This window comes from Penicillium maclennaniae (genome assembly GCF_028827695.1).
Source record: "Penicillium maclennaniae strain IBT 15551 chromosome Unknown utg000001l:1.0-3280838.0:1.0-3283122.0, whole genome shotgun sequence".
Lineage (NCBI taxonomy): Eukaryota > Fungi > Ascomycota > Eurotiomycetes > Eurotiales > Aspergillaceae > Penicillium > Penicillium maclennaniae.
This window is the reverse complement of record NW_026623213.1, coordinates 1,794,945-1,821,486: the sequence shown is the minus strand read 5'-3', so window position 1 is coordinate 1,821,486 and position 26,542 is coordinate 1,794,945. Positions and strand designations below refer to the sequence as shown.

The 26,542-nt window shown below is 51.0% G+C and overlaps 7 protein-coding genes across 7 annotated transcripts; 4 read left to right on the top strand and 3 right to left on the bottom strand.

The window, feature by feature from the left end:
* Positions 1 to 1,614: 1,614 nt before the first annotated feature.
* N7477_000706 (serine/threonine-protein kinase) lies at positions 1,615 to 3,811 on the top strand (the record flags this gene model as incomplete). Its single annotated transcript, XM_056962369.1, has 4 exons — positions 1,615 to 2,037; positions 2,174 to 2,221; positions 2,344 to 2,588; positions 2,641 to 3,811. 4 exons carry the CDS (start codon positions 1,615 to 1,617, stop codon positions 3,809 to 3,811), a joined length of 1,887 nt encoding a protein of 628 aa, XP_056827372.1.
* A 1,034-nt stretch (positions 3,812 to 4,845) lies between these two features.
* On the bottom strand, positions 4,846 to 6,748 carry N7477_000705 (uncharacterized protein; the record flags this gene model as incomplete). The annotated part of the gene is made up of 3 exons (XM_056962368.1): positions 4,846 to 6,184; positions 6,240 to 6,339; positions 6,466 to 6,748. 3 exons carry the CDS (start codon positions 6,746 to 6,748, stop codon positions 4,846 to 4,848), a joined length of 1,722 nt encoding a protein of 573 aa, XP_056827371.1.
* Positions 6,749 to 9,963: 3,215 nt separating this feature from the next.
* Positions 9,964 to 11,736, bottom strand: sxa2 (putative pheromone processing carboxypeptidase (Sxa2); the record flags this gene model as incomplete). Its single annotated transcript, XM_056962367.1, has 5 exons — positions 9,964 to 10,200; positions 10,254 to 10,855; positions 10,907 to 11,133; positions 11,199 to 11,481; positions 11,538 to 11,736. 5 exons carry the CDS (start codon positions 11,734 to 11,736, stop codon positions 9,964 to 9,966), a joined length of 1,548 nt encoding a protein of 515 aa, XP_056827370.1.
* A 2,013-nt stretch (positions 11,737 to 13,749) lies between these two features.
* On the top strand, positions 13,750 to 15,353 carry N7477_000703 (MCT family MFS transporter; the record flags this gene model as incomplete). Its single annotated transcript, XM_056962366.1, has 2 exons — positions 13,750 to 15,119; positions 15,188 to 15,353. 2 exons carry the CDS (start codon positions 13,750 to 13,752, stop codon positions 15,351 to 15,353), a joined length of 1,536 nt encoding a protein of 511 aa, XP_056827369.1.
* Positions 15,354 to 16,485: 1,132 nt separating this feature from the next.
* Positions 16,486 to 17,535, top strand: N7477_000702 (uncharacterized protein; the record flags this gene model as incomplete). The annotated part of the gene is made up of 1 exon (XM_056962365.1): positions 16,486 to 17,535. The coding sequence occupies one exon, from the start codon at positions 16,486 to 16,488 to the stop codon at positions 17,533 to 17,535; it is 1,050 nt and encodes a 349-aa protein (XP_056827368.1).
* A 1,247-nt stretch (positions 17,536 to 18,782) lies between these two features.
* On the bottom strand, positions 18,783 to 22,956 carry tcsC (putative two-component osmosensing histidine kinase (Bos1); the record flags this gene model as incomplete). The annotated part of the gene is made up of 2 exons (XM_056962364.1): positions 18,783 to 18,803; positions 18,898 to 22,956. The coding sequence occupies 2 exons, from the start codon at positions 22,954 to 22,956 to the stop codon at positions 18,783 to 18,785; spliced, it is 4,080 nt and encodes a 1,359-aa protein (XP_056827367.1).
* A 1,802-nt stretch (positions 22,957 to 24,758) lies between these two features.
* On the top strand, positions 24,759 to 26,374 carry N7477_000700 (phenylalanine--tRNA ligase subunit alpha; the record flags this gene model as incomplete). Its single annotated transcript, XM_056962363.1, has 3 exons — positions 24,759 to 25,595; positions 25,646 to 26,226; positions 26,281 to 26,374. The coding sequence occupies 3 exons, from the start codon at positions 24,759 to 24,761 to the stop codon at positions 26,372 to 26,374; spliced, it is 1,512 nt and encodes a 503-aa protein (XP_056827366.1).
* Between the last annotated feature and the right edge of the window lie 168 nt (positions 26,375 to 26,542).

Genomic DNA, 26,542 nt, shown 5'->3' with positions numbered 1-26,542 from the left:
GTCGCATGGGTCGCATGGCGCAAAGACGTGCTTCTCCGAGCTAGATAAGGTGTCAAGAAGATCGCAGGATCTCCGAGATGCAAGGGGATGTCAAGGCCGAGTCAACGATAAGGTGCAGAGCCAAAGAAGAGTGAGGCAGCCTGTGGGAGGCGTAAGGGCGTGGCTGGTGGGGGAGTCAATTTTGGTCAACGCAGGCGAGCAACACGTAGAACACGTAGAACACGTAGAACCCGCAGACTGCAAGATGCAGATGATGAATGCCAAATGCAGGAGAAGGAGAGAAAAGTACCGATAAAACCCGCGGAAGCAAGATCGAGACAAAGAGCGGCGCAGGCGTTTCAAAAGTGTATCAGTGCACAATGGCAGACATGGCCCCTCTTCCTCCGAATTGACCCTCATAATTGGGTTACACCTCTAGACATCCACTCATCCACTCCTTCTAATCATCCACCTTTCCACCTAGATCAACCCAGATCAACCCCAGATCAATCTACAATCTACAGAGTATACAGACTGCCCAAGTAGGCGATCTCCACCTTTGCGCGACCCCTGGATCCAGGGAACTATGCTGACTCAAGTGTCTCATCTTTATTTCCCTCCTTGCATCTTCAACGGCATGTCTGGCCCATGTTTGGCCCTTGATGCAGCTCACTTCAAATCAGCCACATCCCCATCACATTCCAGTATGGATGCGTCGATGCGTCGATGTGTTGATGCGTCTCTAGTTGCCCTCACGGTCCGGCGAGCCGTGCAAATAGGATCTGGGGAGCTCACGCATCCCGGGGGGGGAAAGGAAAGGATGTGGCGAAGATGACGATATCCGAACTCCACACAAGGTATGGCCTTGATATCATCCCGGCAAACACCCAGACTCACGGAAACGGGCTTTGTGTAGCTCCGAATTGGCCGAGGAACTGTCGACAATATGTACACGAGAGACCCTGTACTAGAGGTATAGGTCTAGGTATACTTGGAGGATAGAGCCCATTGCGTAGTGGTATCGCCCACGATGAAGACCACGTCGACGCTAGCTCATCACTAGCTCATCGTTGAAATTCAAGAATCAAGACCACCATGGCAAGACAAGACACTCGAAGCTTGGAGCCCCTTTATGATATATTTAATATGGATTACCTTCATGACGGGCTTTTTGGTGGCGGTCCTTGTCGTCATGGCCCTGGCCATCCCGCAAAAGAAGGCGATGACATCGCTCGCTGATCCCACGTCGTCATAGGCTTTTCCTTTTTTTGCCCTTTTTCCCCTCCAACTTACCAATACAGATTTCCAGTTTATCGCCTGGGCTGGACTGACCTCATCTCTCTGCTTCTTATTTTCCCCCCTTTTTTTGGCTTCGTCCACAATTTTCTCTTTCTTTTTTATCCTATATCTCGCTGGTTGATTCTATAGCGGGGTGAGAAAAAACGTCTTCCGGCCTAAACCAACTAACCAACTTCCCCCCCCCCTCCCCACCTCCACTTCCTCCACTTTCTCTCCCAACTTTCCAATCTTTTTTGCCCCCCTTGAACCGACATCACGGAGGTCTCAAAGTCTCAGTCTCTCCCTACCTCCCTCTCTTCCTCTCCTACCTCCTCCTCTTTCTCAGACTCGCCCGCCATGAGTACGATACAGAACATCAAGAATTTCATCCGGCACGGCAAACAAGCACGCCTAGTCACTCCCCATGCCGAACCCACTACCGACGTTTCAACGGTGCACGCAGAGCAGCAACCGCAACCCGTAGGCCAATTTTCTCCCGCGCTTGAAGCCTTTGATACCGGCGATCGGCATGGGCAGACTGCCGCCCCAAAGACAGAGCAAACTCGGCGGGATCAATCCGTCGAAATCGAACGCTTGGTGGCAGAAGAGAATGTGAATCGGTCGAAGATGCCTCAGTATCCTGGTTTGGATCGCTGGATTTTGGTGGAGAAGATGGGCGATGGCGCTTTCAGCAATGTCTATCGCGCCAAAGATTCGACAGGGCAGCTCAACGAAGTGGCCATCAAGGTGGTGCGCAAGTTCGAGATGAACAGTAATCAGGTAGGTTGACCGGTGGTCGTATTTTCCTTCCTTTTCCTTTGCTTTCAAAGTTGCATGGCTTGAGTCAATCATCTCCCGATGGGAAAGAAAGAATTGGAAAAAAAAAAAAGAACCATCGCCAACATTTTACATGCAGTCCGACCCTCTTCATCCTACCGTCAAGAAGGTCCCACAGGCTGCGGAGGTGCGCAACTCTTCCTAGCCCACACTCCAACTCACCTGGCAGTATTGACTTTTGCTGCCTTGTTAATATATGCATTTATTGCAAATTCTCGTCTTGGTCCATTGCTGACATGTGCACTGCAGCGAGCGAACATTCTCAAGGAGGTGCAAATTATGCGCAACCTTGATCACCCCAATATCACCAAATTGATTGACTTTTCTGAGTCTCGCCAATATTACTATATTGTCCTCGAGCTCTGCCCTGGAGGCGAGCTCTTCCACCAGATCGTCCGATTGACATACTTCAGTGAGAATCTCAGTCGACATGTGATTACCCAGGTCGCCAACGCCATTGAGTATCTTCACGAGACATCAGGCGTTGTCCACCGGTACGTGCAAATCATGATGATTCGATCGATTCGAAGCTGACCTATCATCTAGTGATATTAAACCCGAGAACATTCTCTTCTACCCCACTCCGTTTGTTCCAAGCAAAACCCCGCAGCCCAAGCAGCCGGGGGATGAGGACAAGGAAGACGAAGGAGAGTTCATCCCAGGAGTTGGCTCAGGTGGTATCGGAACGATTAAGATCGCCGACTTTGGTCTCTCCAAGGTCATCTGGGACAGCCAGACCATGACACCATGCGGGACCGTTGGGTACACGGCACCTGAAATTGTCAAGGATGAGCGCTACTCTAAGAGTGTTGATATGTGGGCTATGGGTTGTGTTCTGTACACGCTGCTGTGTGGTTTCCCTCCATTCTATGACGAGAGCATCCAGGTCCTTACCGAAAAGGTCGCGCGTGGCCAGTACACTTTCCTGTCCCCGTGGTGGGATGACATATCCAAGTCCGCCCAGGACTTGATCTCACATTTGCTCACTGTCGACCCCGAGAAGCGATACACCATCAAGGAGTTCCTTGCGCACCCCTGGATCCGTGGAACCGACGAAGAGACAACCGCCGCTGCCGACGCACCCCCGCTGGCAACGCCCTTTGGCCAAGTTCGCCAGAAGAACCCTCTCGACATGGAAGCTGGTGGCGCAGAGTCAGCCCCATATCAGCCTCACAGCACCCGAGCCTCACTGGACATTCCAACCTCCGCCTCCGAACAACGCCGCATGGACTTCCGTTCACCAGGCGCGTTCAACCTACGCGAAGTGTTCGACGTTGGCTACGCTGTCCACCGCCAAGAAGAGGAAGGCAAACGCCGACGCAATGTTGGCGCACGTAGCAACAACCCAACCGCGGGCTTCCAGAACGCCCTGGGTGCTTTGAACGAGACCTACGACGACGAACCCGACTATCGTGCCCAAGCCGCCGGCCAACCACCTCAGAAGGTCGCCAAGTCCGCAGCCCAGCAATCCGGCGACATGGCCGGCATCGACGCCAAGCTCCGCTCCACAAACCTTGGCCAAAGCAGCGCCGCACAAGCCCGGCAAGCTGGTCGCCAACACCGCCAGCCGCAAGGCTATGGCCAGCACGACGCAAAGGTCGCTGCCGCCGCAAAGAGCAGCATCGGCCGAGTGCAACAGCCCTTCGAACTCACTTTGGACGGCGCAACATTGCTTGAGAAGCGCGGCCGCCGTCACCATGGTCAACCAGTCGCCTAAACAGGAATTTTGTACACGAATGAAAGTTCCATTGTTTTCAAGCGTCTTCGACTTCTGTTCCATGTGCTTTAACGAGCGATGTTGCATGACTTATTTGCACTCTTCACATACATGATTCATCATTTTTATTTTTCTTGCTCTCTTGTTCTCTTCTCAATTTCCGTCTGCTTCATGTACGTGCGTTATGGTCTCGGCGAAGAGCATACATACCTCAAGGTTTTGACTGGGAACGAAAGGGATGGGCTCGTTTGGTCGTTCTTTTTTTTCGTTTTTGTTCTCATTCTGATTATTTGCTGCGGGGTTACTTGATCTGGCTGGAGTTATCTTGTTCTCGAAATTTAGGGAATACATGCTAAACAAACTCTTTTCAATGTGCTCTATATTATGAATATTCTTTCCCACTGCAATCCTGCTTGGTTCATGGTCCTCATGGTTGGACTGGATTATTCAGATTCGCTGCTCGATTCATTGTTTCCGCCATTTCGTTGAGATGTGATAAGTGAGCTTCCCAAGGTTTTGCATCGACGGTCTGTTAGATTGGGTTGTGCTGTCTGCTCGCTGTGTAATTGGATCTGATTTGGCGCAAAATAGACCTGGAGATGTGATAATTTCTCTGCAAGGGTTTATCTATCCTCCAATAACTCCAAAGTGAAGCTCTCTACCGTTTCATCAGGAACACTTTACGATTATAATCTCAATTTAAAGTCACGATGGTATCTTGCACATTATGTTCACAGAGGAGACAAGCTCCGTATAGAAACAAAAGAATAAAAGTGATGTACTAAAATGGGAACAGTCTGAGCCCCCATTTTATCGCCGGCGCCAGGCCGGATCTGATTTCTCGGCTTGGAGTCAACCATGCCATATAGAGAGATCAGGGGTGACGGAGAACGAATACTGTGCTTTGCGTCCTCTTCTATATCGTGCACCACGTATAGTCATATATTCGTCGCGTGATTGTTTGATGCGAGACGAATCAATGCAATGCTGAATTGGACGGTGCCATGGAAATGCATCGTCGACATTCATGGATTTTAGAGTGTCTGTTTACCGCGGGTCTCGATGGGAAGGAAGACCATCGCCACAAAGGATGCGAGAATCAGAGCACCAGATGCGTAGATGGGTGCCGTGGGGCTGGCGTTGCTACCGTAGATGGCGACCAGAGGAGCACAGAGACCGGCAATACGGTTCAAGCAGCTTGCAATACCGGTACCAGTGCCACGGTTGGGGGCGGGGAAGACCTCGGGAGTGTAGGCATACAAGACACCATACATGATGTTTTGGAAGAAGGCCTCGAGACAGGAGCAGACAAGCTGGACGTTTGAATCCGTAGAGGCAGTAAAGCAGAACAGCAAAACGCCAGTGATGAGGGTTGCGATGGCCATGGTCCCTTTACGACCGATGTATTTGATCTCGACCGTGTAGCAGGCCAGCACGGAGCCAGGGACACCAATGATTGAGGTGATGGCGTAGTTGCGGTAAGTAATATAAGTCGAGCTAGCAGTGCTTCCGAGGTACTGAGGCAGGAAAGCGTTGAAGAGAGGGTATCCCATACCGATGGTTGCCCAGCAGAGCCAAAGGAGGACGGTGGTGAAGCCTAGACGTTTGTTGGCAAAAAGAGGCCCAATACGTTCCATCGAGAACTTGGAAAAGAATCGCTTGATAATCTCGCCAACGGAGAGCTTCTCTTCCTCCTTGCTCTCGGCGACACCGCCGATCTCGTTGAGAATTTCGGAAGTCAACCAGGTCTTTGCCTTGTTCCGGTAGGCAATGCCGTGAACTGAAGCGACTGCCTCGTCCTGGCGGCCGCGAGACAGCAAATACTTTGGCGACTCGTACAGGTGGAAGAGGAAGAATCGGGCGCAGAACATGGCAAAGGTGATAGCACCAAGGGTGAGGACCAGATAGCGCCAGCCCATGTTGTTCTCCTTGGTGCAGGTCTCCACCTTGGGATCACAGCTGAAGATGGGGATATAGGCCCACGCGAACAGACTGCCAATCAGTTGACCGATGGGCCAGAAGACGCTTAACATGGTCAGATAGCCGCCAGATTCACAGGGCAAGAATTCCAAGAAGGTAGCACCATCGACAGGCAAGTTACCGCCAACGCCGAGACCCAGACAGGCGTACAGAGCGCAAGTCCCAATCCAGTTGGGACCACCGCCCGAAGCTAGACCGAAGACACCAGCCAGGAAGAGAGTACAGTTGAAAGCCAGACGACGACCAACGATATCCGAAGCGACTCCCCAGAAGGAGGCACCGATGCAAAGACCAACAAAGAGAGCGCAAGTAGTGAAACGCACTTCGGACTCTCCGAGACCGAATTCATTTTGGATGGGCGTCAGAGTTAGAGCAACTCCCTGAAGCCAAAGGCTGAAGGAACATGTCAATGAGGGTCTTTCGTAGCCATGCATGAATATTCACTTACTTGTCTGCGGTCCATCCAAAACCGCAGAGGGCGAACAGCTCCCACTGATACCGGCCCATGCCAATATCCTGAATAGCCCTGTTGATCACCTTGGCTTTACCTGCAAAACCCATTCGAGTCAGATCACATTCAAAGGTACTCACTTGATTTTTTTCATTCTATGAATCGAAGGGGTGGGCGCATTTGGGGAGGGGAAGATTGGGAATTTCAACTGGAGGACACATACGGTCATACATTGTGTCTAGGCCGGCAGTCGATACCTCGGCGTCAATTTCCGCACGGAGGACCTCAATAGTCAAGTGGCTGGTCTCGCGCAGAGAGCCAGCAGAGCCATTTTCCGCAGAAGGGGCACGATCTAGAGACTTGGGCTGATCGATCGAGGAGTCGTCCTTTTTCTCTTTCTCAACGTCGGTGGGGTGGGAGCGGAGCGGGGCTTCAGATAAAGGAATCACAACTCCTGGGAAGTTCTGGCGTTCCCTCTTGAAGGGGTTAAAGGTGAGGAAACTCATGATGACTTCGGCTTGTGGGGATAAGGCGCTTTGGAACTGCAATGAGTTGGGGCTTGCTGCTTTCTGGGTTGAATGGTTGGAAGGTCGTGAGGTCGTCCGTTAGGGCACTACAAATTGGCGCAATGGATTCCTATGTCGTGAAACCGGATGGGCAGGTCGTCACAGAATGGTTGGACAATTTCACAAAGGGAGAATGGTGCAATGGTTCGTACGCAGGCCGAAATACTGCCCGATCAATGCCGATGCGTCACCGTGCTACTAGAAAGCCGGGTCGAATCACAGAATGACCTTTGGTCGAGGAACAATTGCTTTGTCTTTGTCTGACAGTGAACGGCCGAGCCAATCTCAGAATATGCCGGGACGTGAAAGTCCTGGAGAAGTGGACGAGGAAAGCTATCGATAGCTATACCTCGGGACCCAAGTGGGATAGGCAATGGGGATAGGTGGAGATGGGAAAAGATGAAGATGGGCAAGAAAAGATGTAGGGTGGGATTGTGAAGCACTATATACACCGCGAGAAAAAAAAAGAAAGAAAAACGCAGCAATTACGGTCTCCATCCTAGTCGTCTATTGCTCGTTCCCTTTCCATCCTTTTCATTTTTTTTTTAATTACGGGATGACCGTTCTAAGGGAACCTCATGCGCCGAGGCCAGCATTGGTCGAAGTACAGGCCAAGCGGGCCAAGATACTAGGGCTGTTGGGGGACTCGACCATTCCTGACAGGGAATAGTCGCGGTCTGTAATGCCAATACGCGGAACCTGGGGTGTTACTGGCTGATTGCCACTCATTGGGGCGTGAAGTTCGGTCTTTGAGCAATCGCAAGACCAATCGTCAGGGCGATCGAGCCAGAGAATGGTGAGAGATGCTGTGAGCACGTCTTCCTTCCGTTCATGGTATAGCGTGCAAGTCATACTGTAGACCCATGGGCTCTGAGTGGCTGAGGTGAGGCGTCGGAACCGCCTTGAGTCGAATTGACTTGACTTTGCGAGTGCGTCTGATGCGGGACCATCCTAGCTACTGAATCAGGGCACATCATCCTGGCTAGAACCTTATCGGTCATCCCGGAGATAGGAAAGACATTCACACTCCAATACTTGATAACTTGATGTGACTAATCGGTCATGAGAGTAGATCGGCTGTCATCGCCCTATGCCATCTCCTATGTCTCAAGTCCCTGTATCTCACTCGTCCCCTGGATCCAAACACTTGGTTCATCAAAGAGAGAGAAAAGAACGGAAAAAAAAAATACTACCGGAGCCAACGGGGCTCGGACCACGGGAGAAATTCTCACTTGCTGATCCCCACGTTTTTGACGTCATCTTGTCTGGGGAAATCTCCTTTGACAAGCCGTTTGATCTTCCTGGATGATCTTTATGCGCGATGGCTAACATCGACTGTGTGTAGTGTTCGTCCTTGCGTCTGAATGCAATGCGATTGTAACCTCTGAAGCAGAGTGACACGGTTGACCCGGGTCACATGACTTTGGACGGGGACCGTTTCGTTGCCGCTTTCAGGGAATTGAAAGAGTTTGGTTCGGTTCACCTTTCTCACGAATCAGAGCCCTTCTTCACCGTGGGGGCGAGTCAATCGAGGCTCATAAATTACGAGTCGTTACACACGGGCGACGCCGCCGTATCGTCGGCGTTGCTGACGGCGGCGCCACAACCCACTGCTTGTCGCAATATCAAATCCGGCCGTGAAATCTTACATGTTCTTTTGTGTTTACGGCCGCAAACATGGAGATTGGAACCGCGCGAAGGAGGGTCCTCGGCTCTATGCGACAGACGGCCCGCCTCCAATGTGGGCTGACTCTAGCGTGATAAGAAGGGCGAAAGTCCTGGTGCAATATACTGTATCCACGAAATGGCCATGACGCAAAGATAGGTTTGCTGCCATGTCTTACGCGGACCCACTGAGGGATATAGTTTCCTTTTTGTCCGTTCAAATTTGCCAAGATGGCCATGTTGCGCTCTTACCGATCGCCTGAATGCTTGGCAAGGACCCCAAAACTGTTACCCCGATGGGTGATAGGGTCTTACGCTGCTGCTCCTCTCGGCAAAGATTGCCTCTACACTAGGTCCGATCAAGGGCCTGTAAACCTGTAACGTAGTAACGAAGTACTGTCCATACTCCACTGGGCGCGCGCTACTGCCTTAGCGGCTTCAACGCCGAGAATGAACGCGTAGGAACAGGGCATCACGCAAACTCGAATCGAATATGCGGGTAGGACGGTGCTTGAAACCTCTGTGTCTTCCCGAGGCAGATAAAGCACAAACTTGCGGCTGGATAGCAGCATAGTTATGCACTTGAAAAAAGTTTCAATACTGAGATTAAGGGTCCAAGCCCCACTCTTGAACGGTACACCCTCTATCATTTTTGGTCCGAGTCACGGAGTACATTTCAATCCAAAACAAAGCAACTTCCGAGACTGACCAATGCCATAGGAGCTTTATGGACTACCTCCAACACCCCGTATGTTAGGAAACACCTTTCCTTCGAGCATTGGAAAATATGTCGACTAGCCGCATTTGACCTGGATTTTATCAACCCAAGTGAGTCTTGATAGCCCAGACACGGACCAGACCTAGCAACTATATAGATAGCCCCGAGCCGCGTCATTCTGTTCTGATAAAGTGCCCACAAAATCCGTTAAGGATCCATCGCATTGAAAAAAACTCGATGAGCCGATTCGGCAGCCGGGGATCGTGGCGACAGACTATCGGTGAAAACGTTACTTGAAAAGGCAAAACAGTCCTTACACTAAAATCACACATGCCCATTGGATCAATTGAAATCGTTTCATGCATTAGTCTCATTCATTATCAATTGACTAGACGAGTTCCCCGCGGGGAGCACTACAATTACCAGCCTCAGGACACAAGATAGGTAAACCCAGTCTTCGATGCCAGGATTATCATGCCCACATAGGGATACAAAGGCTGTTGATTTCAAGGTCTCATGTTCTGGGGGTAAACTCGGCTTTCGGGGGTTCAGAAACTACCATGTAACGCGTCTGACACGAATTTTGGGTTGCGGTCAGACCTGACTATTAAGTATTGTAGCTCATTAGGGACTCAATTATGTTCACATGTCATTGCGCATGGCTCTATTTACTGCGGTTCATGCAATCATGAACACACCTGCTGCGACTATATACGAGACCAAACATTCCTGTCAACAAGGTTGCGCCTATACAAACGAGCTGAAATCACGCTCAGATATGATCGGTGTGCCCGAGCAACCATTCCAGATGACGGTATGATGAACGCGGCTGGTACTGCGGCTGCATATGGCCGGACATGTACGTTTCAACCCACATCAGACCACGCTCGTAGTGCTGGATGCCCATGATACCCTGACCTCCATCGAGGCCGTTGTAGCCGTTGTCGTCAAATACCCATTTGTACATGAGATCTGGAATCTCGATGTCGATAGGGGTTTCGGGCTTCTCCTGGAAGCCCAGCTTGCCGTTCCAAGTCATGTTTTGGATGGCCAGAAGGGTACCATCAGTGATAATGACCATGTCGTAGTCGCCGTTGCCGATGAGGACGCGGTTGGTGGCTTCGATGACTTGGGGAGGACCTTCTCAATGGGGTTGGCCGAGGTGTCGCCCTCTTGTTCGGGACCGGCACTGCCACCAACGAAGACGGGTTCATTCGAGCACTCGGACCAAGTGATGTTGGGGGCGTGCATTGCATTCTTGACGTCCTCGCGGTCAAAATACACCGTTGATCCGGGAGCTTGGTAGTCCAGAGAGCCCGGGAAGGCCAGAACGTCCCACAGCAAGGGACACATCGAGCTGATCTCGTAGAGATCCCAGCACGGGTTGACCTTGAAGGTTTCATCGTAGATGATGTCGAACACATCGCATTCCGCGTCTTTGGTGTAATTGAAGAACAGAGGAGGCTGCTCGTGAGGGGGAGGGAAGGTCAGATACTTGTCGATGTAGTCGGCATAGCCACACTTTTTGTGTAGGTGCTCGAGATCGGCCATGAAAGTCTCGTTGAAGCCAAAGAGGTTGGCGTTCTTCTGCACAAATGGCACAGCGGGAATCTCCTCTTGGACGTAGTCAAATTGGCCAATGCAAGGGTCATAGGCCAAGGCACCTGGTCGAGAGTCAGATACCGTCTCCTTGGTTTACTCTCAAGCCCACTTACCCTGCAAGTCGAAGTATTCCTTGTCCTTCTCGTCTAGCATAGCGGCCGAGATGTATGGAACGTAGCGACCAGCATAACTCTCGCCAGTCACGAAGATTTTGAAGTTCTTGATACCGAAAGTCTTCTGGAAGTTCTTAAAGAACTTGATGAAGTCCTGCGCAGTCTCCTCCTGGGTAGTGGCAGTTGGAGTGCCAATGGAGAAACCGGTTCCAACGGGCTGATCGACCCTAAATGTAGGTCAATATTACTAGTCTCCAAGGTCTTGATCCATCTTTGATAAATATATTCTTACCAAAGCACATTGGTCAGATTCACCCACGAATAGGGGTTCTCAACGGGCGCGAAAGTACCAGGTTGCCAGAGGAAACGGCCAGTCTCCTGCAGGAAACTCTCCATAGAGCTACAGCCAGGACCACCATTCAGCCAGATGGTAACTTCATCAACAGGCTTACCAATGGTGGGTTGGAAGACGAAGAACAGCTGTCGGGAATCATCGCCCTCTTTGATAGGGACAAGACCCGAGTACATCTCACCAAGATCAAACTTGACATCGGGCAGGCTGCTGACCAGGTACTCTGCCAATATGATTAGCTCAATGCTATGCGGTCGACCGTCACTGCGACTCATTTACCCTTGGTCTTGGAGCTCAGAAAGCGGAAATCCTGCGTAGAACGGATTGCCTTGGCGTGCGTCGACTCGACGACTTTCTTCGCACGATCGAGAGGAGCACGAACGAGGTTACCGAGACGTCCGAACTTTGTAGCCTCGACAGTCTCCACGCCCATAGAAAGGGCCAGGAGACCCGAGGTCAGGACTGACTTCAGCAACATCCTTTCGAGGAGGGGCCGTCAAAGAAGCCCGAGGTACAGAGCGAGAAAAACAGAGTGCACAAGGACACTTGATCTTCTAGTCTCCGCAGTCCGGGATTGATCTGGATTTAAATACTATGGGGTCACGAATCAAGGAACCAGGCACGTCCAAATGAGCCAGGGCGAGACCTGCGGACAGCCAACCAGCATTGCAATTGCCGGCTAAGCAATTCTTCCTCGACGCCACCACCTGCTAGACCCTTGCCGATACCCACGAGCCACTGATATCAGCGTGAGGCACTTCGGGGCGGGGTAGAGCATCCGACCAAGCCCGGATGCGGAGACTCGCTCGCATATCACCTAGTTGTGCCAATGCAGATCCAGGATCTTGGAATCTGTTGAAGAAAAAAAAAGAATTGACTGACAAAGTGCGAAATTCATACTCGAGATTCTACAAATATCTTTGATAAGCAGCTCTTCGCAGGCTTCACTTGCTTGGGGAAAACGCTCAGACGTCGTTGCAAATTAGGGCTTGCCGGGGAGCGACGGATTCCGGGAATCAGACCTATCTTCGCTCGCCCGATGATGCTATTTGCACAAGTCGCAAAGGACGCTGTTCTCGATTCGTTCGTTGTTATCTTTTCCCCTCGTGCGGCGATTGCGTTCATGACTCAGTGCTATCCGCAGCTTGGTCTTCGCCCAGGAGGTTAATCCGCGACGGTACAGTGGCAAGAATAATATGTATCCACCTAGGCAGCCTCCTGAACGTTGGCGATCGACACCGTAATGAACTCGTCACCTGCCCATGAGCATATGATCATTTGGGCTCCAAGCGAAATAGCGCCCTGAACTCGGAAATGTAGTTTATCGCAGCCCCTGACAATCACTTCCATAATCTGGAGGCGGGGGATAGCGGTAGAGTTCGTGCCTGCCGCGGTCCCTGACTTAAAAAGGTCTACGAGCTCTCTTCTAGTCCTTTTCTATCTGCATTGAGGGATCAGCTCTCAATCCATTTTAACTCTAGCCAGAGGGATTATTAGCTTGACAGAAAGATGCATATCGACCAAGCCTCGATCGGCTGAGCAGCCGATCCCGTCTCAGATGATAGGCCTCAAGAGTGTTATCAGGTGGGCCAGGCAACCCAGCTGCACGGCGTACGTCGGCCCTTGGTGGAGCTTGATAAGAGCTGGGGGAAAAAGTACAGGAGCTGTGTCACCTATGATGCGATAATTTTGGTTTGTTTGTCTACTCTTTGGTCCCTCGCATGTTCCCCCGTTCAGAGCAGTGCTGGCAAGAAGCACCAGATGTGAGATTGGCAAAAAAAAAATGGACTCGCGGGGAATCGAACCCCGGACCACTCCCATGCTAAGGGAGTATTATACCACTAAACCACAAGCCCAGTTGATATATTGGATCTTTCTTTTAATGTTATACAACCAAGATTGATCCTGGGCCTCGACTTAGGAAGTTGGGGTGAAGTGGGAAGTGGGGTATGATTGGGTTCCATTTCTCCGCGGAGAATATGATGATGCTAACTTCGAGGATCGCATGCATAGTAGCCACTCGTGCATTTTCTTTTACGAAAAAAGATACTTCGCCAGGGTATTCAAGAATCATAACTCTGGACACAGGTCTAATACGATAACAGTTTGCTGAAAAAACCGATGTCGGTCATTTACATCGATCTAAGACAGGCACAACTCGTGGGCGCTCCACATCTTCCGCAACCGCCAATCGCAATCTGCCCCTCTGAATTTTTCTCTCGTACTAATAAGAGTCTAGAAAGACCCTCCAAAGGCACTTCAAAGCCAGTAGGGATCATTCCGCCCTATGGACGCATTTGAAGAGTCAGGGTCAGGATGACACCGACTTTTTGTTCGCCGGTGGAAACCCCTCTTCGCTTTGTCGGTGATATGAGTCCTCCAGGTTCACACTTCATCCTTATCGAAACAAGTGCTATCGTCGATCAGATTGAAGCATTTATCGGCGCCGCAAAGCCACAGGTAGATATAAGCGGCTTACACACCGCGTAGAATGTCAACCGAGGTCGGGCCTGCCAGCACATCCATTGTCGCTGGTGACTATGACCATGACTTCGTTACCGATGCTGGTCAAAATGTGACAACAACGGCGGCGACCCACGCTTCCCAGAACTATGAAATGTCTTCCATACATGTAACCGACTTTGAGAAGCAGGCTCAGACACACCCGGCCGAGCAGACGCAGCGCGAGCATGCAGAAACCACCGCCTCTGCAGATGATGGATTATCTCGCACAGCGTCCACGGTGGCGCCGTCTCTCCGATCTGTACACAGAGATCCTGTCAGTCGAGTTACGACAGACGCCGAGGGTAATGTCTACCCCGAAGGCGGCAAGGAGGCCTGGTTGGTGGTATTGGGCAGCTTCATGGGACTCTTTGGATCACTCGGACTCGTCAACACGATTGGCACCTTCCAGGCCTATATTGAAAATCACCAGCTGAAAGATTACAGCTCTGGCAACATCGGATGGATCTTTGGAATGTATGCCTTCTTGACTTTCTTTTGCGGTATGCAAATCGGTCCCATCTTTGACGCACGCGGTCCTCGCGTACTTGTCCTTGCGGGTTCGATCTGCGAAATGGCCATGATCATTCTTCTTGGGTTTTGTACCGCATACTGGCACTTTATGCTGGTCATTGGTGTCTTGGGTGGAGTTGGTGCCTCGCTGATCTTCACCCCGGCCATCTCAGCAATTGGTCATTTCTTCTACGAGAAGCGTGGAGTGGCAACTGGAATGGCTGCAACAGGTGGTTCCATCGGTGGTATTGCATTTCCTCTTATCCTAGAGGCTCTTTTCCCCAAAATAGGATGGGCGTGGGCCACTCGAGTGGTGGCTTTGATTTGTCTGATCGCTTTTGGACTCGCCAACCTCCTCATCCGATCGCGATTGCCCCAGAAGCCCTTCTCAAAAGAGAATGTCCTTCCGGATTTCCGGATTTTCCGCGATCCTCGTTTCGCATTGACCACCGCCAGCGTCTTCTTCATCGAATGGGGTCTATTCATCCCCATCAGTTACATCTCCTCCTACGCCCTTGACCACGGCTTTTCGAACTCATTCTCCTACCAGATCCTCGCCATTCTGAATGTAGGCTCGTTCTTTGGCAGATGGCTCCCAGGATTCTTCGCAGATTTCCTAGGCCGATTCAACACTCTCATTGCTACCGTGGCTCTGTGTCTTCTCTGCAATGCATGCCTGTGGCTTCCAGCCGGGAGCAGTATGGCCTTACTGGTGATTTACGCTTTGCTGTTCGGATTTTCAAGTGGTAGTAACATCAGCTTGACGCCTGTCTGTGTCGGCCAGCTTTGCAAGACCGAGAACTATGGCCGATACTATGCAACCGCCTACACGATCGTCAGCTTCGGGTGAGTCTTTTTCGGTCGACTTTCGTGATGTCATGAATACCTTTGACTGACGTACTCTGCCTTCCTAGTACCTTGACTGGAATCCCAATTGCTGGTGAGATCCTGGCTCGCTGCAATGGCCAGTATTGGGGCCTTATTGCATTCACTACAATTTGCTACGCAGCCGGTCTAGTCTGCTGCACAGCCGTCAAGGTCATTCAGGTTGGCTGGCGTAGCCCCTTGGCGATCTACTAAACTTGGGCCAGGCTCTTTCGATAATTTCTTGATCCCTGGCCTGCTTACTCTCTAATACTCTCTAACCATCTCGAGACGACTTGATGACTCCACAAACAAGGCGTGAAGAGCAGGAAAAGTTCAGCCATTGTGATCGTCATGCAGATCCTTTGTCGCACTTCTCGATATTCTGTGAGCGCTTTGAGGTATTGCAACGAGACATGACTTGCTTTTGCACATACTCTCTTTTTTCAATTAATAAATAATTCTACGAATACTGACAATCCTTTTCATCAATCGTCCTAATCGTGGTACGCTCAAAACTCAATTATTACTCTCAACATGACCGAAGCTAATGATGCGGTGAGATCATGTTCTACGAGCATCCATAGAGAAGCGGATCTCGACCCCAAATAGTCCGAACCAATGTCTTGGTGGAAAAGCAGGGCTTAAGAGAAGAAGCTTGTTATATTCATCCATTATGATGTCTTCACGGCACCCCAGTATTGATGACGATCTAGCCAGGGGTGTTTATGCAACTCCAGTATAGATCGAAGGGGGCGAGGCTCACGAGAAACCCAAACAAAAGAATCCAAGCGCATGAAATATCCGACAGGAGCCCAATTCTATGTAACTGAACAGTCACGATGATGGTACCGGGATTCCTTATCCATGTCACCAGACAACCGGACTATTCCGAAGAGGACGGTGGAATTACTGTTGACCCTGGACGTCAAGATAGGGCTGGCCAGTCCATAAAGTCTAACGAGGATGCAATGGACATAACTTCCGATTCCCAAAGAAGCACTTCGATGACATCGAACATTCATCACTTGTCATAAATTCCCCTCTCGGCCGCTACATATGACAGGGTCTTGCTCCCTTTCCGGTCCTAGCTAGTTTCGTGCTTGACATGTTCGCTTGCCATCCGGTGAATACCGGGCTTCCCCATTCGCATTAGTCTGGTGGTTGAATGTTTCCATTGTAGTTTTGGTTCCTGTTCTGCCCACCAAGTCCTTCTGCTCGGCACCTCGTCATCTATTCTAATTATCTCGAACGGCCATCCATATCATCGCTTTGAACAAAACCCGCCTAACGGCTAGATCTGGGGGTTCTGAATTGCCTTCGCTCGCATCTGATACGACCCTTCACCATGTATACGAAAAAAGGCTTCGCCTTGCTGGCGACTTTCCTGCTGCTGTTCCATAGCCTCCTGGTTGGCGCTGATAATACCGCCAATTTACAAGATCGTCAAGACCACGCCTATGACCAAGACCAAGACGGTCCAGATCTTGTCCATATCGATAGACGTGAGGAACTTACTCACCTCCACGAGCGAGCCGAAATGGAGAAGCGCCACTATGCAACTTTATTGAGCTCCATGCTTGCGGATGAGACGCAGACAACTACCTTGGGGCCAGCATATGGAGGAACCGGAAAATACAAAAGAGACACCTATTTCTGCTCTGGCACTGGGAATGGGCCTGGATCGGGAGCAGGAATCTCTGGTATCGGCGGTAGCCCAAGCAGCATTATCCTGAGCAGTCCATCCTCTGTATGTCCACTGGCGAGCGCTTTGTGTGCCGCTTGTCCTCAGACTACAGCTACCACGACTGTCACATCGACTGTCACGGCGACGAGCATAAGCTGTCCATCCTCGGCAGTGGCTACAAGTCGCGCGTTTACCGAACGCCCATTCTCATTCTCGGCCGGACGTACCCCATCTTCATCGACTGTTGTCTTGTCGACCCCTCTCTTGAGCTCCCGGCTCGAGACTTCAAGCAGGTCAATCAGCAGACTATCCATCCGACCGTCCACCCAGCCACCCCTGGGACCAACGACCCGAAGTTCGACACCACTATTCCGCATATCATCGACACCAGTGGTCAGCACATTGCTGACACTTCCGACCTCGACCGTAGCTCCAAATCTACGTTCTAGTCTGAGTAGCCCATCTGCGGCCGCGATCACTAGTGCGCGGGCATCCATCACTGCTGGCATCGTTCGACGAGCTATAGTGAGCGTCACCTTTGGAAATAGGACTGCGGTGTTTACCAATACGACTAGCTTCCATAACTCGACCTCGACCTCGACCTTGACCTCGACGCTCGCTGCTCTGAACATGACGAGTACCTCGAAGGAGACGACAACTACAGATGTTAGGTCATTCCCTCGTTTCAAGAATCGGGTTCGCTTCCATTAAGTGGAATCGTTTGTTCGCTGGTAGTCTGGTAAGGACATCTGTGGTAAAATGGAAAGTCTGAGAGGATCATGGCTAATTATTATTTGTAATCTTGCTGGTGGGTTGAAGGGAACCGATATTCAAATTGCTTATACTTCTGGAATATTGTCGAAGGTCTTGTCTTCTTTGTACCATGTGTCAGGCTATTGTGTTGAAGAACGAGGCACAATGAGAAGATGGAGCATTATGCGAATGAGTGTGCGTGGTATGGAACCCGGAGACCATCTAGGATACGTGTTTCATCCGTCGAGGTTCGATACTAATAATTGACAGACAACGGGGTGTCAGAAGTTTGTGGCCAAAGTGTTTTCTCATGTTTTTCCCCGGGAGTGAAGAAGATGGGACTGTTGTCAAATGTCCGACGGTCTTACTTAGGGCATTAGAAGACTTTGCGACTTCTGCGAGCATGGTGGAAGCTACGGTACCATGTGATAGTGATTTGGCCATTGAGGACGTTTGATCATCGCATTGGAGTATGCTAGCGCAGTCACAGAAAGCACTAGAGGTTCTGGAGGCTTGAGTCCAGCAGCGGGGCCTCAGTGAGAAGATAATACACGCTTTCAGTTTCAAAGGCGCGACAGAGCTTCATTCTAAATGCGCTACTTTTGGGGGAAGAATGTAATCACAGGAGTCGTGCATTCCGGTCTCAAGAAACGAGAGATGATGATATCGCCTGGAGACAAACAGGTTAGAAAAGACCTTGAGCCACCAAAAATGGCTCAGTAGAAGGAGAAACCTCGGAACCATGGCGCTCTCTGGCTCGCACCGCAGAAGGCTAGAGCAGGAAGTGAGAAGCAACTAAATACAGTACAAAATATAGAAAGAATGCAAGAAAAGGTTCCGCGGCTGGTTGTAAGCGAGAGAATAGATGGCAAACATGACAATGGAATCCCCCGGGGGGCGGAAACAAAGCACCCCTCTGAATTGCAAACTCCCCCTCCAGTAGTCACCCAGACTGCTGGACAGAACCCGAGCCCTATCAATCAGAAGATGCGCCAACAACACCTTGGAAAGTAATAAATGAATGCAACGATGGAATGTAGTATGAATTGGGGTTCAACAATGGCGACGATGAAGTAGGTGGGTATGAGCATGTAGAATGTGAAATCAGAAAATGGCCGAGGCTCTCGACCTCGAGCCTCATATGGACAGGGTATCAACGGCTACATCGAAACCATTTGGAATTCTGCATGGCGAAGAAAAAACATTCACGCAGATGAGCTCAAGTACTGTTGGATCGCAGTAATACCTAGTAAGAACAAAAAGATTGGTTAGTTCATGGGATCTGCAAGAAAATCCTTTACCACATACTTGTTAACGTACCCGATCATCGATCATCTCTTCGTCTCTGTCCTCGGCGGGACCAGGACTGACAACACTTCCACGGGTGATAGGGCCAGAGGTTGTGATTGCCCGGGTGTCCACAACAGGACGCGACGGCGGCAACGTTTGCAGTTTTTGCGAGCGTTGTTGCTGCTGATTCTGGTCGTTCGAGGAGACAGAGGAGTGGATAGGATGCATTTCTCCACTACTGGAAATTCGAGACTCCTTGCTCTTCTCCAACAGCGAGCCACCAAGCGTTGCGCACTTGAGGATTGTCTGCATCATCTGATTCTGCTTAAGCGGCTTCGACAAGTACTCGTCCATCTGAGCCTGGATGCACTTCTCACGATCTCCAAGCATGGCGTGGGCGGTGAGCGCAATGATTGGGGTGCGCTGTAGTCCGCTCTCCCGTTCATACTCGCGAATCTTCCCAGTGGCTTCAAATCCGCCCATGACGGGCATTTGAACGTCCATGAGGATCACATCGTAGCGACGCTTCTTAACAGCCTCCACAGCTTCCAAGCCATTGCCAACAACGAAGACGTTGTGATTGTGCTTCTGGAGTATCTTCATCGCAAGTTGTTGATTCACGTCGTTGTCTTCAGCAAGGAGAATGTCGAAGGAGCGAGAGTTGTCGGTGGTGATGGGGGTTGATCTGCCCTCCAAAGCAGGGAGCATACCATTACCAAGGTCGATGGGCTGACACGGTGTAGTCATATATGAACTTATACCGAGGTCCAAAGCGGACTTTAGACTGACACAAACCAGAGGACAGACAAGGACGATAGGAATATACTTGAACTCATCGAATGTACGGAGAATGCGAGCTGTATCTACCGAGTCAACAATGATGACGTCGTAGGCATGACCAGATTCCTTTCCAGAAGGATCCTGGATTTCAGGCGGAGGAACGTGCTCCTCATTCCTGACAACCAAAGGCTCCAAGTCAATCTGCTTGAGCATTTTCAAGACATTAGAAGCTTGAACTCCGTTCTGACCCTTGTCAATGAAGAGAACTCGGTGGTTTCGATATGGCATGAGCTGAGATGAGATGACAGTCAAGGACTGGTCTGCAAGCTTGACCACGCAGGTGAAGTGGAAGGTACTGCCGTGGCCGTACTCCGAGGTGACCCAGACGTCACCACCCATCAGGTTGACCAGACGCTTGGAGATGGAAAGACCAAGACCGGTACCACCAAACCTCCTGGTGGTAGAGCCATCGGCTTGCTGGAAGGTGTCGAAGATCAAGTCTAACTTGTCTTCCTCAATACCGATACCAGTGTCCGAGACAGAGAATTCGAAAGCGTACTCATTGGTAGTGCATTGCTCCCGATCGGACTTTCGGATCGTGAGTTTGACTTCGCCGTGCTCGGTAAACTTAATGGCGTTGCCAACCAAGTTCAGGATAATCTGGCGCAGACGGAACGGATCACCAATAACATAATCAGGTACAGTGTTATCTACCTGATATGTCAAGCTGAGGAACTTCTCGTTCGCCTTGACAGCTAAGGTCTTAAGGGCGTTAAAGACGGTGCCCCGCACAGTGAAGGGAATGCTTTCGATCACCATCCGATTCGCTTCGATCTTCGAAATATCGAGAATATCGTCGATAATCGTGAGGAGACTGTTCGCTAAGTTGTGCACAACGTTCAACATCTCACGCGTGTACGGCTTTAAGTCATCCGTATCCAACGTAAGCTGCGTCATGCCGATGATACCGTTCATTGGTGTTCGGATTTCGTGCGACATGTTGGCTAAGAACTCAGATTTGGTACGGTTGGCAAGTTCGGCAGCCTCCCTGGCGGCAGTGTTTCGCTGAATACTGTCTCTCAAATTGGAAACCATTTTGTTGATCTTGCGTTTCAACTCGTCCATTTCTCCGGAAGCATTGACGGTAATAAGCTTGGTGAAATCGCCGTCGGTCGCTGCATCAGTAATCTCACCGAATGCTCGCACCTGAGACGTAAGATTTTCGGCCATCGTGTTGACGTCCTCGGTGATTTCTTTCCAAGTTCCTGCAATGCCTTCAACATTGGCTTGCCCACCCATCTTTCCATCGACACCGACATCGCGAGCGACCTTCTTGAGTTCGGTTGCGAATTTGGCAAGTCGACCCACCATGTGGTTAATAGTGACTTTGAGCGTAAGAATTTCTCCCTGAGCGTGCACTTCAATCTTCTTGCTGAGATCACCCTTGGCAATAGCCTGCGTGACATCGGAGATACTTCGCACCTGAGATGTCAAATTTTGAGCCATAGTATTGACGTTGTCGGTAAGATCCTTCCATTTTCCTTCCACATTGTCGACCTTGGCCTGACCACCAAGGGTACCGTCTGTACCGACCTCTCGAGCGACTTTGCTGACTTCGAAGGCGAAGGTATTCAGTCGATCCACCATGCCGTTGATAGTGCTCTTGAGATCTAGTATTTCACCCTGGACGTTGGCAGTAACCTTCTTGGTCAAATCACCCTTGGCGACAGCGGTGGTGACATCGGCAATCTCTCGCACCTGAGTGGTCAGATTGTTGGCCATTCGGTTGACGTTTTCTGTCAAATCTTTCCAGGTGCCTTCAACATCATTCACCGTAGCTTGACCTCCCAGTACACCATCGGTACCGACCTCCTTGGCAATCTTAGTGACTTCCTGTGCGAATTGCCGCAATTGGTCCACCATGGAATTGATAATGTTCTTAAGCTCTGCAATTTCTCCACGGCAGTTGGCTTGCACCTTCTGCGTGAGATCACCCTTGGCGACAGCTTTCGTGACCGTAGCGATATCACGCACTTGCGTGGTGAGATTGTTGGCCATGGCGTTAACATTGACTGTGAGTTCGTTCCACATGCCTTGTACCCCTTCGATTTGGGCTTGTCCACCTAGTACACCTTCTGTACCGACGTCGCGCGCGACTCTCGTTACCTCGGTCGCGAATGTTCGAAGTTGGTCCACCATGGTATTAATGGTTTGTTGCAATTCCAGAATTTCACCCTGAGCACGGCTTTCAATCTTCTGACTGAGATCACCATGGGCTACAGCAGTAGTGACAGCCGCGATTTCTCGCACCTGATCCGTCAAGTTCTTGGCCATAATGTTCACATTTTCTGTAAGTTCTTTCCAAATACCGTGGACACCGGTGATCTGAGCTTGTCCACCTAGTATACCTTCGGTTCCGACCTCACGGGCGACTCGAGACACTTCGCTACCGAAAACTTGCAGTTGGTCCATCATAGTGTTGATTGTACGTTTGAAAGTGGCAATTTCGGGGTCCATCTCTAGGGGGTGAATCTGGACCTTCATGGAAAGGTCTCCGTTGGCGACTTGGGTAATGATACCCCCAATCTCTCGGAGGGCTTTTTGGAAAGCCTCGTTGGCCTGTTGATGCTTGCGTAGTTCACGTTCGAGAAGAACGACGTCTTCGTTTTCGACCTTGGTCAAAGCACGGCGAGTGTGCTCTTCCTGCTTCTGCAACTCATCGCGAACCTGCGCAATAATGTCCTTTTGGAAGCTTATCTCTTCGGCCTGCTTCTGAACATGGTTTCTAAGGATGCTGATATCCTCCTCACGAACGATGCGGGTGCGAGCACCATTCTCGTCCTCCTCGTCGGTTTCGTCGTCGTCAAGATCCGCAGCCGGAGGCTCTTCGGGACCGGAAGGGGTCCGCTGCCGCCGATCGGGTTGATTCAGTTTTTGCTGCTGTGGAAGGCAATAAGAGTCAGAACCTTGACCGGACGACAAGCGATCGAGCCCAAAGGTCCACAAGAAATCAGGGTCCTTCTCGTTGGATCCGAAAGCAGAAGCAGTGGCCTGCTGGGGGTTGTCGGGGAATTTGTGATGACTGACAGCTTGGAATTCCAGATGATGCACGCGCCGCACCAAGGCCTCCAACTCGGCTTCGAAGGAGGCCTTTGCAGGGGTGGGTTCTCCGGGTAGTTGGGAGAATTTCGTGCCATTACTCGAAGGAAATTGGAAATCAAAAGGAGGTGAAGAGGAGCCGGCAGTGGGCTCGTCTCTGGCGAGAGACTGCAACAGGGCCGTTGCGGCCAGGAGAGTCTCATCAGCCATCGTGCCCTGGGCAGGTTAGTAAACGAACATACAGGACGCAAGAAAGGGCCAAAGAAGGGTGGAAGCTTTGGCAGCTGCGTAAGTTGACCGAGGACCTCTCAAGTGGACGGTAGGTCGGGGAAAAAGGGAGTCGAGAACGATGGGAGACGGAGAGAGGGGACTACGTACCGGGTTCCTAACACAAATGAGCGGCTTGGGGGGTCTAGGGCGACATGGATAGCAAGAAAGAAACGAGACGAGATGATAGATCCAAGTCCCGGCTCGGGGTTGACAGAGGAGCTTAGAGAAATGGAGAAGGGGGGATGAAGCGCCCAACAAGGGAGTTATGTAAGCGTGGCTTCTTTTGCGGGGAGAAATCCCAACTTGAACAGCAACTGCAAGAGGAGGAAAAGAAGGGAATGAAGATCCAAACCCTGGAGGAAAGAGGGGGTAAGAGGTGGAAGGATTTCGATAGGGGCGGTGATGCCGAACTACTGTTTTTTTTTTCTGTGCCCTTAGATACGCTCGACTCGATGGGAATCGCACCCACCCGAAGATTTAGTGTCGCTTGCACTGCATTTCTATTCTCGTCTTTCACTTTTTCTTGTTCATGCTTCTATTCTCTAATTTATGAACCCTAAGTCTCCTGTGCACGGACTTTGATAGAGTTCGAATTAAGACCAGGATGCTTGAGGATAAGGCTTCAGGACATCCAGGGCTCTCGGGGCTCTGACGGATGCCATGATTGTTTCATCTCCCTTTAGCCCGCGATTCACCAGGGTTTCGATGATCGACCGTACTAGTGGCGATCATTAGCCTGTAAGTTCCCGGATGCGTTGTTTCAAATGTCAACATATTAATCACGGAGTTGACTTCCTAGCCGAATTGCAGTACTGTATCACGACTGCAATTCCCGGCGTGGTTCTGGGTGGACTCCAAAGTGGTCCCAGCGGACCTTAGTCTCGTCCACTCAGAGTGCGCATCGGAGGTTCGTTGTCTCGGGAGCATTTCGTGCCACAGATCCACGCTTAGGATTCCACTTCGCTAAAGAAATTTTATGTGGCTAAGGTCTGTCTTAATTAGCGCCCCCGTCCTGTGGCGATTGGTATCACAGAACGTGGTCAAGAGTTCAGGGGGGACGGGATCTCCTGTGCCTGAGATGTGTCCCCCCTAATGTGGGATACACCCGAGTTCTGGTCCACACTACCTGCTTTGAGAATAGACTTTACTCAAGTATCATGGGTCGTGATTCCATGGTGCCATGTACTTGAGCTTCACGGGTTAGACAGAACACGGCTAGCAAAGCCCTAGCGCACAAGCCTCGATAACACGACGTGCAGACGTATAGTAGCGGGCGCATAGATAGCCACCACGCTTTGAAAAACTGGCCACAGTCAGTAATATATGCAGTGAATGTGAAATTCACGACTAGTCGGGCAGTTAGGGCTGTGGAAGTAAGTATGGAGTTGGCACCAGTGTAAAAAGAGGTCGAATTTTCGAGCTGCGAGCGACCGTTAAGAGGCTCAAAACAGGAGAGCGGGATTACTGAGGCTGTGTCAGACCCCTTGACGTGGCTGGTTTCGTATTATTATCACACGCCACGAAAAGTACATAGGGCAGTGAGGCAAGGTAATGAGGCACTGAGGCAGATATAGGCGGGGTCGAAAGATGATGCGCCTGAGGCAGTAAATATTTGGTCTCTCCGGCTCACCGCCCGGGATATTGGAAAAGAGTCATCCGTAATTTTGGTGGACACCAGACCGATAACCCCCCCCCCACGTTTTGTTCACCCGCCAAATTCCCTGCAGGAAACGGCTGCAGCCATGGCGTCCGACTTGACGACCCCGATTTTGGACGCCCTGTTCGCGTCCGATGCGCCCATCCTCTCTCACGAAGCCTTCCCCTCCCACCCCTCATTGAACGTCAAAAGTGCGCTGGACCGCCTGTTATCCCGGTCGATGGTCGAGTATGAGACCAAGGAGAAGGATATTGTTACTCTCACCCCTGAGGGCGAAAGTATTGCTGCCAATGGCTCTCACGAGGCCAGAGTCTTCGATGCTGTGGTCAAGGCCTTGGACGGTCTGAAGATCACCGACTTACCCGGAATTGTGGGCAAGGACAACGCCAAGGTTGGCCAGGGTAATGCCTTCAAGCGCGGCTGGATCAAGAAGGATAACGACTTGCTGCGTGCGACAAAGGAGTCAATTGTCGATGAGACCCGCGAGCAGCTGCTCGCCATTCAGAAGACCAAATCTTGCGACGACTCCAAGGTACTTGCCGATCTCAAGCGCAGGAAGTTGGTTACCCTATCCAAGGAATTCTCTTTCGTTATCACCAAGGGTCCCAAGTATGCCCGCGAGATCGCCAAGGAGGAGACAGATCTCACCGCTGAGATGCTCGCCAGCGGCTCCTGGAAGAACACCCAGTTCAAGCCCTACAACTTCAACGCCAAGGGTGCTCCTACGCCTGCCGGCGCTCTACACCCCCTGAACAGGGTGCGGGCGGAGTTCCGAAACATCTTCTTCGAGATGGGTTTCGAGGAAATGCCCACCAACCGCTTCGTGGAGACTGGTTTCTGGAACTTCGATGCCCTCTTCGTACCCCAGCAACACCCTGCCCGTGACCTTCAAGATACCTTCTACATCGCCGATCCTCTCAAGGCTGATCCCCCCCCGCGAGGACCCCCCCCGACGATACTCACCTTAGCAAGGCCGTTATGCCCACTGCCTCTGATGCGACCAAGGCCCAGGCTCTCGACTACAAGCAATACTGGGACAACGTCCACGAGGTCCACGAGAAAGGCAAATTTGGCTCCATTGGATACCGCTACCCCTGGAACCCTGATGAGTCCCTGCGCCTGGTTCTCCGCACGCACACGACCTCCATCTCGGCGTACATGCTGCACAAGCTCGCGGCTAACCCGCGGCCGGCCCGCTTCTTCAGTATTGACCGTGTCTTCCGTAACGAGGCCGTCGATGCTACTCACTTGGCTGAGTTCCACCAGATTGAGGGTGTCATTGCCGACTTCGGCTTGACCCTGGGTGGTCTGATTGGCTTTATGGAGGTCTTCTTTGCCAAGATGGGCATTCACCAGCTCCGCTTCAAGCCTGCTTACAACCCCTACACCGAGCCTAGTATGGAGATCTTTGGCTACCACGAGGGTTTGGGCAAATGGGTCGAGATTGGTAACAGTGGTATGTTCCGGCCTGAGATGCTGGAGTCCATGGGTATCCCCAAGGACATGCGAGTCTACGGCTGGGGTCTGAGTCTGGAGCGTCCTACTATGATCAAGTAAGTGCTATCGGATGTCAAATTTTCAGATCAATCAACTAACTGGCTTCATAGATACGCCGTCAGCAACATCCGTGAGCTCCTCGGCCACAAAGTCGACCTGAACTTCATCGAGAGCAACCCGGCCGTGCGTCTGGAAAAGGAATAAGAAAAATTCGCTTCCTTACCTCGATAGATGTGGGTTGCATGAATTGTCAATAGAGCAAAACTGTTTTTATCAATTGTGTCTTGCTTGTGGAGGTCCTGGGATGTGTGCGTGCCGGGCACTTCACTCGAATCACGAGTCCATGTAGAAGACCACGTATAGCATACGATT